The 20,159-nt window shown below is 39.2% G+C and overlaps 1 protein-coding gene across 1 annotated transcript in view; it reads right to left on the reverse strand.

Moving 5' to 3' along the window:
* The window catches only part of KALRN (kalirin RhoGEF kinase), a 608,200-nt gene that overhangs the window by 193,117 nt on the left and 394,924 nt on the right, over nucleotides 1–20,159 (reverse strand). The window contains exons 12-14 of the mRNA XM_067549620.1: nucleotides 11,580–11,775; nucleotides 9,262–9,280; nucleotides 8,597–8,771 (exon numbers count right to left, since the gene is read on the reverse strand). Of these exons, the coding sequence (XP_067405721.1) occupies nucleotides 8,597–8,771; nucleotides 9,262–9,280; nucleotides 11,580–11,775 (390 nt within the window). The remainder of the gene's footprint in view (nucleotides 1–8,596; nucleotides 8,772–9,261; nucleotides 9,281–11,579; nucleotides 11,776–20,159) is intronic.

Consider the following 20,159-nt stretch of genomic DNA (forward strand, 5'->3'; position numbering starts at 1 on the left):
AATGTAATATACCTCAAATTCCTGATGCTGACCCTGCTACAGCTGCATCTGTTGTTCTCAATCTTCTACTGTCCATAGTCATCAGTGATGTTATAACACCAATTGGAGCAATACTCATTTAGGATCCTGTGACTTTACAGATTCAGTGCACAGCTGAGTCAGCAATTCTTACATTAACAACATAGTGCCCTGCTTTTGAACTAGGCCCAGCAAGTTCAACCTGGATGCAGCAGCTGTTTTTTTGTGGGCAATTGTCCATCTGCAATAATTTTGTTTCTAAATCCTGTCTGCTCCTTTGATCCTGCTGCTGCTGGAGTTTGCTGCAAAACAATGCTGATGATCTCTGGGTTCTGCCTACCTGACCCAAATCCTGTGCTAGATACCCAAAGCCTTCTCGTTTAATGCTGAGCGAACACTCAGTTTGCCAGTAAAAGAAGACAGGGAGGAAAAATGAGGGGTAAGGCAAGTAAGAATAATATGAGCTATGTTATATAATGAGGGAATAATATATGCTTGATATTTTAAAGTAGAGATGAGATAGATCAAAAGAAGAGAAGGAGCTAGCATGAGAGCAGAAGTCATTGTTAGAAAAAAAGAAGTGGGCTTTGAGGAGGGATTTGGAAAGAGAGAGTGAGAATATTTGGTAATGTCAGTTTTTTCTGCAAAGAGTTTAATCTTGTCGAAGGGAAGATCTTCTATTTTGGACTATCCCTCTTTGGGTAGACTCATGGAGTGAAACCATGATGCCCTGCACATGACCACTGCTGTGGCTGTTGTCCTTGCAGCTGTATTGGTGACATCAAGGGAGGCCGGTAGGGCAGTTCTCACAATCAGTTGACCTTCATTTATTAGAATTCTAAATTGCTGTCTTTTGCTGTCTGGAATGTCATTAATAAATTCCAGAATTTTGGTGTAATTATTCTAATCATAATTCAATAACACCGCTGCTTAGTTGGGTAGTTGTATGGGTAGTTGTAGTGTAGCAGATGAGTGTACTTTTCTGTCGAATAAGCCTAGTTGTTTCCATTCCTCGTCCTGGGGGGCAGACTTAAATGTGGGCTGCTTGCCCCATTGGTTTGTTGTCTCTATAACAAGACTGTTGGGAGGGGGATGTGTGAAAAGAAATTCCATCCCATTGGTGGGAACGTAATATTTTTTATCTGCCCTTTTGCAAGTTGATGGGATGGTGGCTGGTGTTTCCCAGATGTTATTAGCCAGCTCCATTAGGGCAATTTTGGATGAGACTGTAGTGTGTAGGATCCTCAACAGCTTGTGGTGGGTTTCAATAACTTCCTCCAGTGGGATCTCTAATTTATCAGCCACTCTTTTCAACAGCTCCTGAAACTGCCTGAAGTCATCAGCAGTGGTAAGTGGAGGAGGAATTATTGCTTCATCAGGAGAAAAAGAGTAATCGTGCAGGAAGTGATGTGTCTTGTTCAATGCTTTCTGTCATTTCTTCGATAGTTTCTGGGGCTGGTTCAGAAACTGGTGGGGCAGATTGTGTAGAGGATCTGGGTTTGTCCTTGTAGGTGCTGGGAGGTCTACTGTAACCCCTAATATAGTTTGACCATGTATCCCAATTTGGCCATTGGATGGGATAAGGCATGGGTGGTCCAAACCATGGTGGTCTATACCATGGTGCATGTGCTGTCTGGTGTATGATCTCTGTCTAGATATTTCAGGGATTGGTCTGGTAGGGAAGGAATCTTGGGAGGAGAACACCCCTTCCTCTTCCTCTCTCTCTTCGACACTTGAGAACGGAATTGGTGAGAAGACTTTGTCATGTGCGAAGTACACTGGAGAGATATCTGTGCCAAACTGTGGGGACTGGGGAGAGGATATCATCATATCATTCTGTTGCCAGTGGTGTCATTTTCCAGTGTGTTGTGATTCAGTGCCATCGTTAAGTGTCGGTGCCGTAAGTGGAATCAGCGCCATAGTCGGCGAGTTCTGCCATAAGTATTGGTGCCATTGTCGGCAGCAGTATCGATGCCACAACCGAGGTCAGTGCCATATCTAAGGTTGGTACCATAATTGGTTCCATAACTGCCATCGATGCCATAACCGAGGTCGGTGCCATAATAGTCATTGGTGCCGAAGTTACCATTAAGTTGGTTGATCGTGGTTTGAATTGGGAAATAGGTCTTTGCACTGTTTGTTTTGGCAATGCTGTAGTGGAGGAGACTGTTTTGGTTTTGCCTCTCGACTCAGAACCGGGACATTGAGAGTCCTTTGGTGCCTTGGCATGAATTGTACCAGAGGACCATGGTGCATTGTAGGCACTTAACCTTAGTGCCGACGATGCCGTTAGAATAGCTTTTGCCATTGGGCTCTTCATAGGCACTGTTGAGCCTCTTTTACAGGTAGCCTTTTCAGTAATTTTTTCTGAAGCGTTGTCTTTGCCGGGGTCAGAGAAGGGTTTCAACAACTTTTCCATGAGAATGAGTTTAAGTCGGAGATCCCTGTCTCTTCTGGCTCTGGCACTGAGGTTTTTTCAGTGGGCACCTTTTTGGTACATGCCCCTCACCCAGACATCAGACACATTGGGAGCATCCATCTGATGTTGGGATGGCATCTCTACAAATTGTGCATCTTCTGAATCACGGTGAAACAGGCTTGATGTGGGGTTCACTGAAGGGAACAGAAACCTATTCTACAGTATGAGGGAAGGAAGAAGAAAATCTTTTTTGTTTCTTTTCTTAAAATAAATAGGGAGGGTAAGTAAGATTGCTGACTAAAATAAACTATTTCTTAAGGGTATCTAACTAGTTGGATGAGCTAATGTACGAACAGTTGAGTGCTCCATTTTGGGCCGCAAATGGTTGAAAAGAAACTGGGAGGGTGGGATCAGGTCGCACGTACACCAAAAGAAGCACCAACAGCACTGTGAGATAGGGACCACCTGTGTGCAACCCAGATGAGCATTGCTGTCAGAAATCTTTGATCGACAATGCTAGGTTGTGCCAACACTTAGAGTGGAGCACTCACAGGGACATCACTCAAAGAAGAATCTATCTTTCTGTAGTTAATAAACTTATTGTATTGTTTTATCTAAACCAGTGTGTGTTTAGATTGAAGTGTTTGGGAAACTTCATTTGGAATAACAAGATTTGTGCATATCATTTTCTGTTAATGAAATAACGGACTTTATATGAGCTTGTATTGTGCAGGAGAGGGCTGGGCAGTACAAGACCCACATTTCTGAGTTTGGGACTGGAAGTTTGCTGCTGTTGACCTGCAGTGTAATTCATGGGTGGCTGGCTATCACACTCTTACAGTATAGCTGGGAATGATTTACATGCTGGAGGCTGTGTGTGAGCTGACCAGGAGTGATTGCTCTCACAGCAGAAGTCACCCAAGGATGGAGAACTGAGGGGACACAGCTGCCCATCAATCCAGATTGTACCCTGCGGAATTTCACATCATTTGTCAAACATTTGCCTCAACTTAAGTCAGAAGCAGTCCCTAGTGTAGACAAGAGTTCCTCGCTGAATATAGCTGGTTTGCTATCACCAACAGAAACACCAGTGGATTCCTCTTTAGGTAGAATACCTCTTCTGCGGATGAAATGAAATGATACAGATTGGAGAGAAAATACACACATACACATGGCAGATTTCCTTGCAGAATGGATAAGGTCCAATGACACCTAAATAAATGGAAGTATAGGTGATGATTGTGGAGTACAATTAACTCTGAAGATGGTCTATCTATATTCCAAGTCCCAGACAGGGGGGAAAGTTTACAGACAAGCTCCAACTCCAACAGAAATCTACAGAGTGGACATTTAAGGCAATTCTCAGAGAGAGTTTACGAGAGAAACTGCAAAAGAAACAGTTAAAGAGACCTGTAATGTGGATTTCACCATTCATGGAAGTGCAGAGAAAAGGGGGTAGATTTTTAAAAGCACAAATGGCAGTGGATGGAGCTCCCAAGGAAGGAGCCTTGTAATGAAGACTTTCCAGGAGACACAACAATAGGGTGAAAGTTGAGTAGCTGAGATGGGGAGGGATTTTCAGTCAGACTGTTTTCAACTGTTTGGTTTTTGCCTGTTTTTATTAACATTTATTTAACTTCAAGGACTAATAAGCATTTTGGAGAAAATCATTTTTGTTAAAGGTTTCAACCCCACTACTGCTTCCATCAAGGTGTGAGAGCGAACAGCCTACATCTCCAGAGACTTCCAGATGGACCTCCCACACAGCCAGTTATTACTGATAGTTCTAAAGTTAAAAGAAATAAGCAGGGGGAAAAGAACATTTAAAAAACCATTCAGGCAAAATCCTCTGGAAGTGAAAAAGGCAAAAGCCCAAGTGCAAAAAAAAATTCTTTCCAGATCACTTTTAAAAGCTATTCTTTTCTTAGCATATTTTGCAGATTTATTTCCAGGCACTCTAAAGAGAGGGTGACTTTAGTAGGTTATCTGCAAAGTACAAGAACAATAGAGTAAGCTAAGAATGGAGTTTTAGCTTTAGCTGTGATCTTTGCTGCTTTGCTGCATTTTTATCCTATTTTCTTTTTGGATTTAATATAACCCTTAGATATAATTATAGAAAAGATTTGTAATGACTCTTATAAGAGTGCTAGAATTAATTAGTTAGATTAATTAAATACTGCGTTATATTAATGAAAGGAATTAGAAATTCAAAAAGCCACAGCTCTGAATTCCTTATTGTTATTATATTATTAATTATTATTATGTATTTACAGCCGCACCTGCCATGCGCTAGGTACTTTCCAAAGACTTAGGCAGGGATAGTCCCTGCTCCAAAGAGCTCAGAACCAAGAATACACAGATAAGCACACAGAGATTAGGGGAAGGAGGTACAACAGGCAATTTACATACAAATCAATACTATTCACTGTGAATAGCAGGGCAGAAGTGGGACTTTAAGATGCAGTTAAATGTGGACAGGGAGGAGCTTTGTGAAGGAGCTCTGGGAGCTTGTACTATGCATAAGGGACTATGGGGAATAAGGCATGAAAATGTGAGAGGCTGGGAAACACATGGACAAGGCTGGGAATACTGGTGGAGAGGAAGTGACAGTGGGCAACATGGAGCTTGATAAGGCAGAACAAGAATGGAGGAGCAGAGAGCCGGATGCATCTATCAAACTAAAAACTATAGGATAGTTTCGAGGAAAGTCATTGAAATCTTATACATAACCATCAAATGCCTTGGTTTTGAAAGCACAACACAGACATCAGGATCCGCTCACAAAAGTGCCTTTGCCATGCATCTATTCTCACTTATGGTTAGCCATTTCAGCTTGCCATCTTTCTATGAAAGAGAAGGGCTTGACTCCTGTATCTTAAAGGACAAGATGTGCTTAATCTGTCAGAATGGTGACAGTGCTTTCCAGCATAAGAGTGTGGAGGAGATGTGCTGGCAGGTGATGACAGGGATAGCTCTGCTATCTGGACCGACAGGAGGGGACTTATACCAGCACAGAAGAAGGAAATATTGATCTGAAAATCACAATGGTGTCCATCGTATCAGCATGCTTAATTTACACAGAGCAGCCTCTGCTCCTGTATTCAGTTACTCACACACCTGTGAACCCGGGCCATAACGGAAAACAATAAAAACATAATTATCTAATTTCCAGCTAAATCTCAAGCCAACCATCATCAATAAAAACATATTTCACTTAAGGTATAATTTGTTGTTCTTAGTCTCCAAGCCTCTGCTGTCTTCTCTGCCATGCTTAGAATAAAGATCCAAAGCATTACAGGTTTTTTAATTATGATTATGGGAAAATCTTTTTGGTTTCCCAAATTAAGGATACGATAAAATAGATCTGTTAATTCTGATAATGGCTCCAATATTGACACACAGGTGTCTTTGTTATATTTTTGAAACAACTGATTGCAATCTAGTATCTGTTTAAGGTCATTCTTTTCTGAACCAAATCAACTATTGCTTGAGATGTATAATATAAAGGTGACATTTAATATACATTTCAAATTGCTTTTCATTTTACTATCTTTTAAGTTGTTTTCCTTGCTTGAAGACTAATCTTGGCAGCTAGACTTATTTATAAGTTCTTGATATTGATCTGGATACAAACTTTTCTACTGTCTGTTTTGTCATTGGTTATGAATTACATGTCATAATTATTCTAAAAATGACAAATACAGTTAATTTAAAGAAAGATTTCTAACTAAAAGTATCTGCCCATCAAATAAGAAACATGCTCTCAGACTCTTACGTAACATTAATCTTGCAGTGTGAGTTGAGGTGTTCTCATCATAAGCAAAAGCAAATCAAGAGTGACAGCACTGATTTTCTTTCAAGCCCCTATTAGCCTCTATGGCCCTGAGTCAGCAAGATCAAAGCAAATGTCAAACTTCAAGCATCTTGCTGAACCAGGGCCCACTAGATGTGTCTGTGAGCAACAAAGCAAATAAAAGTAGATATGATGGACAAGGACTCTACTCCCATTTCTGACCATGACCAGCTGTCTGACCTTGGGCAAGTCACATCAACTACCTCAGTTTCTCCATCAAAAAAACAGGAATAAAGATACCGATCCATCTCGGAAAAGCACTTTGAGATCCTTGATTCAAAAGCATTGCGTAAGAGCAAAGTTATAATTGGAATGAATTCTGAAGTCTTCCCTCAAAGCTAGATTGTGGCATTTAGTCACTTGCTCAGGTTGGCACTGTGAAGCCATATTGACCCATGGTACATCTCTGATCTCCCTGCTGGGTATGTAACCCAGGCTTCAGGTCTGGAATGAAACCCAGAAAGCATCATGTGGTTTGGAGTTCTTAATGAAAGGCTCACATACCTCCACTGTGAACATCCAGTGTATGGTACATAGACACATGCCTGTATAATCTGTATTTATTTTGATTTCAGTCTAAAAAGGTATGCTGCATTTATATACCTGCATGTACACACACATTCATGAAGAGTGGGAGCCATTAAATACACAGGGTTGGTCTACACTGGCAGTGACAGTCGACGGAAGATATGCAAGCTACTGCATACTTATGTTCATGTAGTGCAGTGTCTTCATGGAGCTGCGTCAATGGGAGACGTCCTCCCATTGACTTAGCCTTACTCCTTTCAGGGAGGTGGATTAATTCAGTTGACTGGAGAGTGCTCTCCAATCAAATGAACAAGTCAACACAGACCCACTCAATTGATGCTGTTGCATCGATGCCTGCCGCCTCGGCAGTGAACACATACCCCCAGCATTTGCCATTCTGCAGTACCACAATATCTCCTACTCTATGCAAAGAAAGATATTGTGGTTATTGCATATACAGAAGGTTGAGTTTTTAAGGCAATCACTGTTCTTGTGCAAATATACCATGTGTGATGTATTAGGATATACAAGTGTTTGCATGTGAATGGTATGCAAAGAACTATTTTAACAAGATAGTGTTTGCTATTAATGTAAACGAGAATAGCTTTTCCTACAAAATTTGACTGCACAGCAATAACTGGAAGCTTGGGTCTGTACTGCATCTGTTGCACATTGCTATAGATCAGTGCCTCTAGGAATCTGCATCCACAGGTTTTCCTTCCATTATAATTTAACACTATTTCTTGTCATCACTTAAAATAAACTTTCACCTATGAAGTGTTATGTAGCATTCTAAAGTTTCCATGAACTATCAATATATTCCATCAAAACATCTATTGAATTACATGCAACATTTCTGAGAATATATCATCATAAAACACTTCAAAAAGTGCCACATTAACAGATTTATCCACTCCCAAAGGTGTCTTTAAACAACCACAAGAAAGATACACTAGGAAATTGATATCTCATCTAGGCCACATACACAACACTCTGTTCCAGCATACATTAGAGACAAATTAATTAACACCCTATGCCTTTAGTATCACATTCCATCTGATTTACAGATAAATATTTATTCAAATTGGCTAAAAATCTTTCTAAAATTACCCAGTCCAAGAAATCAGTGCATTAAATAAATGAAGTTAACAGTTTTTCCATCACTACCTTTTGATTTAAAAAAGCAGTACAAGATACAGATATAAGATCTCTTTTTTAATCTACTTACAGGCACATAAAATTATATGATGAGCACTATAGGGCTTCTTATATTTCCCTTTTCCCCCCCTTTATGCGAAACAAATGTTATGCCTGCAACTTGTTTTCTAAAAGAAACCTTCATTTGATGCTAAATATTTTGCTGCACTGAGGGATTCAAAGTCATAAAGTGCATCTAAAGAGAAAAATCTCACCTGCAAAATATCATGAACCAAAACAGATTACCAAAGACAGATGTGCACAGGGGCACGTGTAAACCACTATACAATGCATGCTATAAAACCGGTCACCAAAGCATTCAGATACTCTAAATACAATCAGCTGGGCAGATATAAACCTGTGTCATATTCAATCAGTATTTCCCAAAGGCATATTATTTGTTTCTAAATTTCCAATTTAATAACTGATTTCTATTCACCCACTAGTTCCACTAGACATCTAAGTGTAATCAAAGTCTTCTGTGATTCCCTGGAACTCTGTATCCTATTAAAGTATTAGTCAGAGACACAATCACCACCACCACAGCTCTGCCTTTCCCAGGTCACCCAGACAGCTCTTACCTCAATGGTGTACTGTTCAAAAATCCGGAGCTGAAGGAAGATGTCTAGCTTAATTTTCCGCTCATGGAAGAGCTCTTCCATCTGTACCTGGGCCTCGTCAAGCTGCTGAAGGACAGATTCAATGTGGCTGATGGAGCTGTTGTGTGGAGTCTTATTGTTGGATACCGCTGAGTCCCTGTGGCAATGCAGGGAGAATGGTTAAAGCTCAGTATTAATGCAAGCAAAGAGCAGGAATTAAACACCCTCGATTGTGTGTGCAGCTGACAAGGCAGCTCAAGCACAATGGGCTGGAGGACGGTGTATGCAATGCTCATTTCTTCTGCTTGTTGAAATCCTGTGTTTCCTGAACTCAACACAAAGTCAAAAGAATGAGGGCATCACTTCATCTGTTGTGACACTTTGACCCTGATACACTAACCAGGAGTTGGAGGAGGGCAGAATGGCACATAAATCTGAACTGATCTCTTGAAGAATCTGATTGGCAATCCCATTTAATTCTAGTCCAAATGACCCATTTCTTTCTACAATCAGCTTGTCTCAGGCGTCATCCTCAAAGCTGCTACTAACATGCTGTAGATCTTTCCAAGTTAAAATCATGCTACCATTTGCTTTGTTGCTTGTGAATTAAAGGAGTCAGAATGGCCAGTATTTTATCCTAATGAGACTGGGATTCTTCTGTTTCCCCTTGATTAGTTAGTCAGAATGCAACATAACCAACACTATAAAATTCCAACATTATAAGTATTTTAAAACACTAAGAGACAGATTGTGACTTGCCCTTGTATAAGTGATCAGGGTGATGGGTAGGGTTCAAGGATATTTCCTCTCACTCCCTGTGCTCAGAGGAGAGCAGGAACTGCTTCTCCTACACACCCCCAGAGCACACATCATCTCAAAGGTGGCAGGGAGGAGAAAAGGCCATGGCACCACCCCCTCCTCTCCAGCCCACGCAGTCAGGAGGAGCAGGTTGCACCATCTTAATGCCGGGCACTCCATTAATGCCACAATCTGGTCCTGAGATAGTTCTGTGTTATGAATACAGGGCAGAAACTATTTCCATTATTGTCAGTTTCCTCTTTGCTGGTCACATTTAACACTAGGGATCTGGAGTCTGAAAGTTAATAGTTCTTTAATGTATTTTTATTCTGTGGGGTTTTATGTATAAATTAGCTTTTCAGGGAACTAAAAGCTAAATTCTCTCCTTAGATATACCAGTGTAGCTTCCCCTAACTTCAGCGAGAGCCATGTAGGCAGATCTGAAGACAAAATTGAGTGCTGAAGCTCTGGTGCTTAAGTTAAAACAAGTAAAATTTAGAAGTTATGTTTTGTTTTCATCCAAAGAACACGGTAGCAGCTGCATTGCTTGAGACATTTAAAATAAGACAGCCTGAAGCACTATAAAACATACTGTAAGGGAAAATCCTGCACTGGCAGTGTAATAGAATGAAGCATGTGAACAAGCAGACATTTTCCACTGCTAGTTCTTATCAGTCTGCGATTCTGTCTTGGAAAAAATATATGTTGAAACATCAGTTCATGGGACTGCAGCAATAAACTGGTAATCCTGTCTAAGCACTGCAACCTAACCATGATAGTGGAAGGTGATTAAGGGTTCACTCCTAGCCCAGTGTAATAGCTGCACCACCCCAGGAGAAGCTCCAAAAAGAAATTGTGACTTAGATACCAGAAACACAGTTACTCTGGAGCTCCTATTTGCATGGGGAAGCACACTGAGTTAGCTCATTACCAAACACAGCACCGTCCCGCACCCTCCTGGCCAGCTAGCTTGTAGGCTATGGAACCAAGGCTCTGCCTGCTTCCTATCCTTTCTTACCCCATCGGCTCACAGCAAGAAATATCAAGCAAGGAATCCCTGTTCTTCCCTCCTGCATTCAAACCTGTGATCCAGGTAAGCCTTGTGCAGCCGTACAGTGAAGCCGAGACATTTACACCCTGTTTCCCATAATATAGCTGCATAAGGCTGAATCACAATCAAGCTCTATATAACCACATTATATATAACAAAAATTATCCTGGTGGAATGTACACAGCTGCCCATGGAAGAAGGGAGGGGGGTAGTTTGTATCTATAGAATCTATATGGAAGACTTGAGAAGAGTACCAGGGTGAATGTCAAAAATCTTATTTGTAACATTTAGTCAGTGCCTATTAAAAAGCTACAATGTATCTTCTATTTTTAGTGATGATCATTTGGTTACCTTCCTGGCAGGTATTGGAAGATTCTCCACACTAGAATAACCCCCGCAACACAAAAATATAGGGCCTGATTCTGATCTCAGATATACCAGGAAAAATCAGTAAAACTCCACCGAAGTCAGTTAAACCAGTGTAATGAAAGCAGACTGAAACCCTTGGAGTGGAATTTCTTGATAGGATAGGATAGGAACAAAGTTTAAGAAACTCATATTTACTGAGAGGACAGAAACATTTCTTAAAGTCAGTCAACTAGTGCATTCTAAATTGAGTAAAGTGGGCAGCTTTAATTTATAATACAAATGCCAATCCAAGAACTGTCTGACAGAATGAATACATCTCCCATGGACGTATGTGCTGCAGACAATGAAATAATGTGGCCTGTTCTACAACTATACATGTTTTATTTACAAACATACAACTTCCATGTAGCAAGAGTAATCATATAACTCAATAGGCCTCAGCTCACAACTCATTTAACAGTCTTCCATAAATATTCACTTAAAAATATTCACCTGAAAAACATTTAATCTGATTCACTTAAGCCTATCTATATATCTATCAATCTAACAGATACAGCAGTGCATGCTGATTCATAAACTATTCTTCTTAGTCTCTATAAATCACTCCTTGTAGTTTCAATAAAATACTATCAGAGCCTGAATTATGGTAAATATAAAAGTATTGAATAAATCCTCCTGTTAAATTCTAAGTTACCTTTCCCCCATTAAATTGTACCTAAGGCACAATGCTTCTCCAGATTTATTGACATCTCTCCTGAGGGTAGGAAACATACCTGAGCTGTTGGATTAGATCTTCACCTTCTTTAATGACATTGAGGGTAGCATCCAGTGTGGCTGTTTGCTGCTGCTGGAACTGCTTGATAAGCTCCTGAACTGCATCCACCGAGTCAGCACAGACATCCTCTAAGAGCTCCTTCTGTAGATCTTCCATCCATGTCCACAGCTGTGAAGGATGGTAAGGAAATATGAATCAGAAAGAGACAGAGGTTGAGATTTAACCCTTTTATCCTCTAATCCCATTTTTGAAAGCATTAATCATGACTCTACACACAAATCATTTCAGATGCTAAATGATACCTAAATTTATGGTTTCAAAACCAAAAGGCTGCATTGAGTACTGGATTCTGGTAGATGGAATTTAATTTTAAACATCAGAGTAAAATACACATATCAGAATATTAAGCACTGTATTTCTCATATTAATTGGCATCTCAATCTATTATATATCACTATAACCTTAAACTAACATACTGCTGCAATGAACTCTACATACAACAAATAAATTATAACCCCTTAAATTTGCAATGACCCAATCCTGGCAGGAGCTAAGTGTCCTCAATTCCCACTGAGTTCACTTGGAGTTGAATGTGTTCAGCATCTTGCTCTAAGAAAATATATGAAGTGTGTAATATTGCTTGATAATCAGTTGTGCCCACTCAACCATGCTTGCCATACAGTATTTTTGCAATGTGGCCACTGAATCTGAGATTGTGAATTTAGGACCTACATGAAATCCAAACATAATAGGAAGGTTTCTTTGTTTTTACTAAGCAGCAGTGACCCCAATCAATTCTATGCTGATCCATTCATTTTAAGTAGTCCTGACTATTAGTTAAAAACATCATTTTACTAAGTGTTTAGATTAGAATTTCCAGCCAGCTGTTCACTGAGATCTGAACGGCAGACAAGCGTGAGCTCCTAGATAGTTACAAAGCCCCCTACAAAAGTACTGAAGTTTCCCCATTAAGCTTGCCTTGAGGAGTGTGTAAAATTGCACCAACTGAACTGGTGATCTGCCAGCAAATCGTAATGGCTCTATGAGAGAATATTTTCCACTTGATGTGTCCCATTAACCCTTCTCTGTTGGTCTCTGCTGCAGCTTGTGCAGGTTGACAGGGCAAGGCACTCTCAAGGCACTGTATTGGGAAGTGTTGACATTCCAATGAATTGTAGGAATTTAAAAAAGGACAGCGCTAGTACATTGGGCAACAGTGGAACTGTGTTTTGTCTGCTATTCCTGGCAGCTACAAAGTGATTCTCCTCAAAGAGAGTTGGAGGTACACATCAAGGAAAAGATGTGGCAGTGTCAGTGGATCTGGTAAAACCATGTTACTCTTCAGAATGAGGCCCAGTGGAGCATAATCTTATTGATTTGTTGTGGGAATCAGGCTTCCTATATTCTATTCCTAAGTCTGTTACTATTTGTGTAACCATGGGCAAGTCACTTAAGAAAACATTTTTAAAAATGTCTACATTTGTTTGAGATAGCACCTGAATATCTGAACTCATTAACATCTGATTTTTCCGAGGATGTCCTTTGATTGCAAGGATTTGCATAACAAAAGCTATCAGAATTTAGGTCATCCTTGACTCAGAAGGTTTTAACCTTTAGCCTTCACCAATCCCTCGGAAATCTTAACATAAAGGATCATTTCGTATTAATAAGATTAAGAAGGTATTTCAGAAACAATTTGCAAAAGGAATGTGATCCAAGTTTATTTTTTTTCACACCTCCCAGGCGTTGTACTTCTACTAATTCCAATTAGTATAAATCACTATAAGGTATTTTGCTGCACTCACAAATGAAACACAATGAAATCCACAACAGCTTCACTCAGAGATCAATTAGGTTTTTAATTGAAACAAGGAAGCCACACTCTTTGTTTTGGCTTGATACAATTCAGTAAATGATTTTGTGTTTTGTGGGCATTGATTTTTTATTTTGTTGCAGCTATTGAATTAATTTTAAAAACCCCTTTGGCATATAGACCCTATCAGAGAGAATTTATAATTCATTTAATTATAGCCCTTCTATGGATTCCACCCTTTCTGTTCTAATAAGTTAAGGTCCCATGGTAGGGTGACCAGATAGCAAGTGTGAAAAATTGGGACAGGGATGTGGTCTAACAGGCACCTATATAAGAAAAAGCCCTTAATATTGGGACTGTCCCTATAAAATCAGGACATCTGGTCACCCACCCCATGGTGTGATGGGGAAAAATCACTAAATCACGTCAGAGGTTGCTATCCTGCATGTCAAGTCATACTTCTATGTTGCAATGTGCAGAATATTAGAGAGCACTGGTATTGCTCATCAATAATTTAAGAGTTGTTATTCTCAGCTCATAGGAATTGTAAGGCTCAAATTCCATCTGTTTCCACTAAAAGATGGAAATTGAATGATGGAATCAACAGCAAATTTCACTTGGTAAACACCATTTGTACCACAGAAGCCTTTGCTTAAGGAAATTAAAAATCAAATGAGCTGCACAAATTAAACAAACTGCCATCAAAGTAAAAAATCCACATGACCCATTGTTTGTACCAGAGGGTCACTAAATGATTTTCAGAGGTGCTGAGCATTCTCAACATCAACAGAGGTAAATGGGAGTGGAAAGTGCCCATCTTCTCTAAAAATCAGACCATTCCAACAACTGATTTTAAAAATCAAGGCAACTTTTGATATCTATAAATCATTCTCTTTTGATTCAGATTACTTTTCAGAGGACAACCAGACAGAAAAGAATACTATTAATAAGATCCCACATCATCAGACATATGGTATGTGAACCATAGACTTCCCTAGTCAGTGTATGCTGCAGCTTACTCCTATGCACCCAGTTCACTTTAGGGTGAGTACAGATACAGTTTTTCACTGAAACTCTTTATGTTTTGCAGTAAACTTTTTGGCATACATTTGCAGGAAATAAGTTTTTCTCCTCTATTTTTAGCATTAGTAAAATTTGCAATCACATATTTTCCATGTGTAATTACCATTTTTATTATAAGTATTAACAATGTGCATAGCTCAAAAAAGAAAACAGTCTCTACTCCATATTGCTTAGCAGCTAATAAAAACTAAGCAGAAAACACTGGGAAATGTTCACTTGTTTATTCATATTCACATTCGTATTCACATTCACTGAATTATGGTCTGCTGCAATAAATAATGGATGCAAATATTAATGGTTAATCTTGAATGGTTAACAACCTGACATGCACCTGCAAAAAAATATCCACCCACAAATTTTACAGGTGCAAAATAAATTTAGGTGCAAATCTTTTAGTTGCAAACTGAAATGACAAGAAAAGCTGGGATGAGTATTTAGCCCTTATTGTCCATGAACAAGCTGCATATAGATAGGGACTTTTTTTTAAATTAAGGCAACCATAGTTTCAAACAAGAAAAAAAAAGATTTAATTCTGTGATCATTAGATTGTTGCTCTACGGAAAAAAACAAGGCCCTATTTTGGACCATCTGCCACTTTTCTTATGTATTGTAGCAACTTTCTCTCTGTTCCTCTCAGTTACAATGCACAGGCAGCTTCACTTGATGGCAGAAACAATACAGCTCTTTACTTCCAGCTATTTCATCTGATGCGGTACTCATCGGTTTACTCAAGTACTTATCAGAACACTGACTGGAGGTTTGAAGGATATCTGTGCCTGTTACCTAGAAATTATTGCTTTTCACTTACAGCAAGGGACCACTTTAAGCAAAAATCTGAAACCCGAAGAGATGGTTAAGAAAACCTTGTCTCCGGGTATGGAATAACTATTATACATTCTGTGCTAACCAGCATTGAATGCGGCTATTTCTAAATGCTACGGTTGAGTTTCAATCCCCCTCAAATATGAGTTAAAGTATTTAGCAATGATACCAGCAGAAAGCAAAATAAGGAGTGTGTAAACTGAATACTATAATGCAAAATAACTGTTGAGATTTTTGCAGTTGGACTAATCATTCAAAAAGAAAATAGGCAACTTATGCAATCTAAGGGAGCCCACAAACTACTATTTACAATGTAAGGTATGATACAGTTGTTCACACAGCATGCCCCAAAATATGTTCATGGTAGCTCAGTAGGTTAATAGCCATCAGAACAACCAGAGCTAAAACAGTATTAAGAGAGAAATAAGGTAACCACACACGTATTCTCCTGATACTTGCCCCTGATTTACACTGATAGAGTGGAGATAACACTTCATAGGGTATTTGTGTGGATTAATTAGTTCATGTTTATAAAGCACTTTGAATATGTCAAGTGCTATCTAAATGTAAGTTGTTATATTTCCTTGAGGTATTTCAATACTGTTTTCATATGTACATGCCCTATGTCTTACATGTAATAATAGGAGACAGAAATTTCAGTGGAAACATATTAAACAATATATTGATTGATAAGATGTGACATGACTAGATATCACAAATGAAATATCACGATACAACGTCCATGCTAAAAATGACACAAGTGGAACATCATGTGACAAGAGTGATGCAATCCAATACTGCTGATGAAATGTCACAATATGCAACTTTCATGGTGATATGCTGATGATGAGACATCCTGCAGAAAGATGTAATATGATCAGATGCCATCAACAAAGTGCTTGTGAAGAAAGAGTACAAAGAAAGAAGGGAAGAGTTTCTGAAGAAAGGATCTGATCCCTTCTTAACCTCTTTCTTGCTTTTTCATTCCTTTGCCAATTTCTTGACATTCATCCTTGGTAAGGCTCCATCTGGTGCTTCTGTGTGTGTAGCTTTTTAAATTAGTATCCTCGCCCATGGCAAAAGGATTTGTAAAGCCCGAAAATCTAATGTTTTTTCCAAGTTCTGCATGGACTACACTGATACAGCACAGTATAATCTCCTCTTGAGGCAAACTGGCTAATGGCAGCTACACTTGCATCAAGGAGCATGTAGATCCCCAAGGACATATACATGCAATTCAGGGCCTAACCACCCCATGAGATGAAGGTGGCTTTCCTGAGGAGTCTAATGTTCATGCTCTTTAGTTCTCCTGCTATCAGCATGAATTGCAAAAACATGTTCTCCTTTTAGCTGTTTTTATTTTTAATTTAAGTAATCTGTAATTAAGAATCTGAAGACAATTAACTGCAGAGACTGCAAAGAGAAGATAAAATTCTATGCTCAGTTACACTGGTGTAAATCAGGAGAAATTCAACTGAAGTCAGTAGAGTTACCCCAGATTTACACCAGTGTAACAGAGTAGAATCTGATGAAAGAGGAGGTTCTAACAGCTGCAGGACCATGCACTGAAAATGTAGTGATTTATATTGATGGGAAGGGGAGCCGTGAAATTCCCATTCTAAACTGTTCTCTAGCTCTAAACATTCCATAACCTCTCCAACAAAGGATGTAGATATCCCTCTTCCTCTACACATTTCTCCCCAAGGATTATCATTATCATTTGCTAACCATAACTCACACGTTTACCCTGATCTGCAGCTTTGAGACCTTTGTGTGCCTTTCTCCTTTGCACACACTCTAGGAATTTCACAAATAAGTCACTTGTGACAACTCTGAATCACTCTGTGAAAACTTTTGAAGGATTAAACAAAGTGCTTTTGCCTTTCTCTAATCAAAGAGTCCTGAATCCACCATCTTCTCAAATGATCACATTAATATTAACCATTTTAAACTAGTTTTATAGACTCTATACATTTACGGGGTACTCCAACGTGCTTTTGAGTGACAGAGATGAATTACAGGAGATTGCCAGTATGGTTTTAATGAAGACTATTGAATACAGAAACCATCACAGACATTGAGAACACATACTATTGGCTGTGCATAACTGATACAGCTGTATGCTCAGTCATAGATTCATAGATTCCAAGGCCGGAAGGGACCATTGTGATCATCTAGTCTGATCTTCTGTACAACATAGGACAGAGAACTTCCCCAGAATAGTTCCTAGATTATAGCTTTTAGAAAAACATCCAATTTTGATTTAAATATTGTCAGTGATGGCAAATCCACCACAACCCTTGGTAAATTGTTCCAGTGGTTAGTTACCCTCACTGTCAAAATGTTTGCCTTATTTCCAGTCTACAGTCGCCTAGCTTTAACTTCCAGCCATTGGGTCATGTTATACCTTTGTCTACTAGACTGAAGAACCCATTATTAAATATTTGTTCCCCATGTAGATATTTATAGACTGCAATCAAATCATCCCATAACCTTCTCTTTGTTAAATTAAATAGACTGAGTTCTTTTATCATTATACGGCATCCTTTCTAATCCTTTAATCATTCTCACGGCTCTTCTCTGAATCCTTTCCAATTTCTCAACATCCTTCTTGAATTGTGGCCCCCGAGACTGGACACAGATTTCAAGCAGCTGTCACACCAATGAAAAATACAGAAGTAAAACAATCTCTCTATTCCTACTTGAGATTCCCCTGTTTATGCATCCCAGAATCGCATTAGCTCTTTTGGCCAGAGAATCACACTGGGAGCTCATGTTCAGATGATTATCCACCCACAAACTCCAAATCTTCTTCAGACTCACTTCTTCCCAGGATAAGGACCCCCCTTTCTGTTAGTATAGCCTACATTCCTTGTTCCTAGTAAGTATGTCCTACATTCTTTGTACAGATGAACTGGGAAAAGTCTGTCCTCCTTTACTTAGGGGTACCAACAGAATATACTATTTATATTAAATAAAAAGGAGAGTTTCTGTAGAATCTGCAGACTCATCAATGATTGCATCAGAAACAATTTTTGCCTGCAGCCTGAATCTCTGACTTGTGACAAGCCTTGTATATGAAGGGTTAATCCAGAGCACGCATGCAAAATCAGAGGGGGGAGTGTAGATGCAATGAGTCTCTAAAGTGAATAGTGAACATGGTCAAAGAGCACAAAATAAAACAAAACAACAAACAGATGACTGAAAGGACAAGGACTATGCAATGTACATTGAGAATGTGTCATGTTCCATAGGAATCCCTTTGCAAGTTCATGACAGATGAACAAACAAGTTATTTTTCTTTTATGTGGCTTTCTACATGCTAGATTTACTGAAATTTGGCCTATATGTTTGTGTTTACAATCATCTGGCTCCAGCTGATTTCTTTTTAAGGGATCACAGATGGCAGAAATTTTATTCAGGAGGGGTCTGGCTGTGTTTCAGTCTCTCCTGATTGGGTATAGGATGTGCTGCCAGGATACCACAGCTCTCCTGTCCCAGCTCCTTAATCCTTTGTAAAAGAATCTTTACTTCTAGACAATAAATGAATTGGATCTCAGGACAGTTCTTGCTCACCCTGCTCTCTCTCCAGGCTTTGCTAGCACTGCTAAAGTATGTTACAGGTTTAACCCTTTAAGGGACTACCAGCATGAAGGACTGCTGAGCTTTTATGCTTCTGTCAAAATCCCGGGCCAAACTGAAATCAGTGGGAGTGGCAATGCATATTGAAGGGCAGGATTTGTTCCCATGTGTGATGGTTCATGATAATCAGTTGATGATGTCACAGGCCAATCTCATGCATTTAGTTTACATAAAACTATATGCATATACTTATTTATTATTTGTATTGTGTTAGTAGTGTACCCACAGGCCCCATCTACCCAATCAAGAGTGGTATCTCATTGTCCTAAGCTCTGCAGAAATGTATTTGAAGACATTTCTCCTGTTCTGTTGTGGAGTTTACAATTTAAGAACTGTAATGTGTCTGTGGTTTTATATGTGCATATATGGTGGTGATATCCACATGATAAATGTATTTACTCTGCACCTTTGACGGGTTTACCTGCTCTCTGCCCACTGATCCATCTTTACAAGGACTACTTCTAACATTCCAAATACCCGAGCACCTTTAAACAACTGCTTTTTTTTTTTTTTTTTAAACTCAACATGTCACAAAAGGTGTTTTCCTTTCCCACTCAAATGTGGAATCTTTCTCCCACAAAATTCCCCCCAACAAATTTCACTGATCCAAGGCCCATAATATTCAGTATTGGATCAGAGGTTTAAGTGTAAGTATATTTCACAATCCTGCAGACAGGGCTGACATTTTAAAGTCAAACCTCGTAGGCAGCCTTGAAAATCAGAGCTGGGAGTTTTATACCTTTTGAAAAGGAAGATTCACAACTTTTCAACATGACAGACAGCACTTGATTCTAGTCCTGATAGGTCCCAAGATATAAGACACTGAACCAGAGAAATATTTATGAATAAAAGCTAATTTTGGTCATTCTTAGAGTGCTTTGTTTGTGTTTCAGTTATTTTTCAAATGTATCTATATAGTGAAATGGGGAAAGGGTAGCGGCTAAAGTGCTGAACAGGCTAGTGGACTAAAAATAGATAATGTGTCTTGGGTATATGGGTGAGCAACGATGTGTATTGAAAAGGCAGGACCTTGCGAGAGCTCTTAGAAGTAGTCAGCTAAGGGAGTCATTCCATTGATTATCCTGAACATCACAGCACTCTATGATTTGATGGACATATTCTTCAAAATGACAATTGTAACAGTTAAATTTAAGCAATATATTATAATATATAGAAAAATAAATTGTGAACT

The sequence above is a fragment of the Emydura macquarii genome, unplaced genomic scaffold (assembly GCF_026122565.2).
Source record: "Emydura macquarii macquarii isolate MOO-44397 ecotype Brisbane River unplaced genomic scaffold, CSIRO-AGI_Emac_v2 contig_1253, whole genome shotgun sequence".
Lineage (NCBI taxonomy): Eukaryota > Metazoa > Chordata > Testudines > Chelidae > Emydura > Emydura macquarii.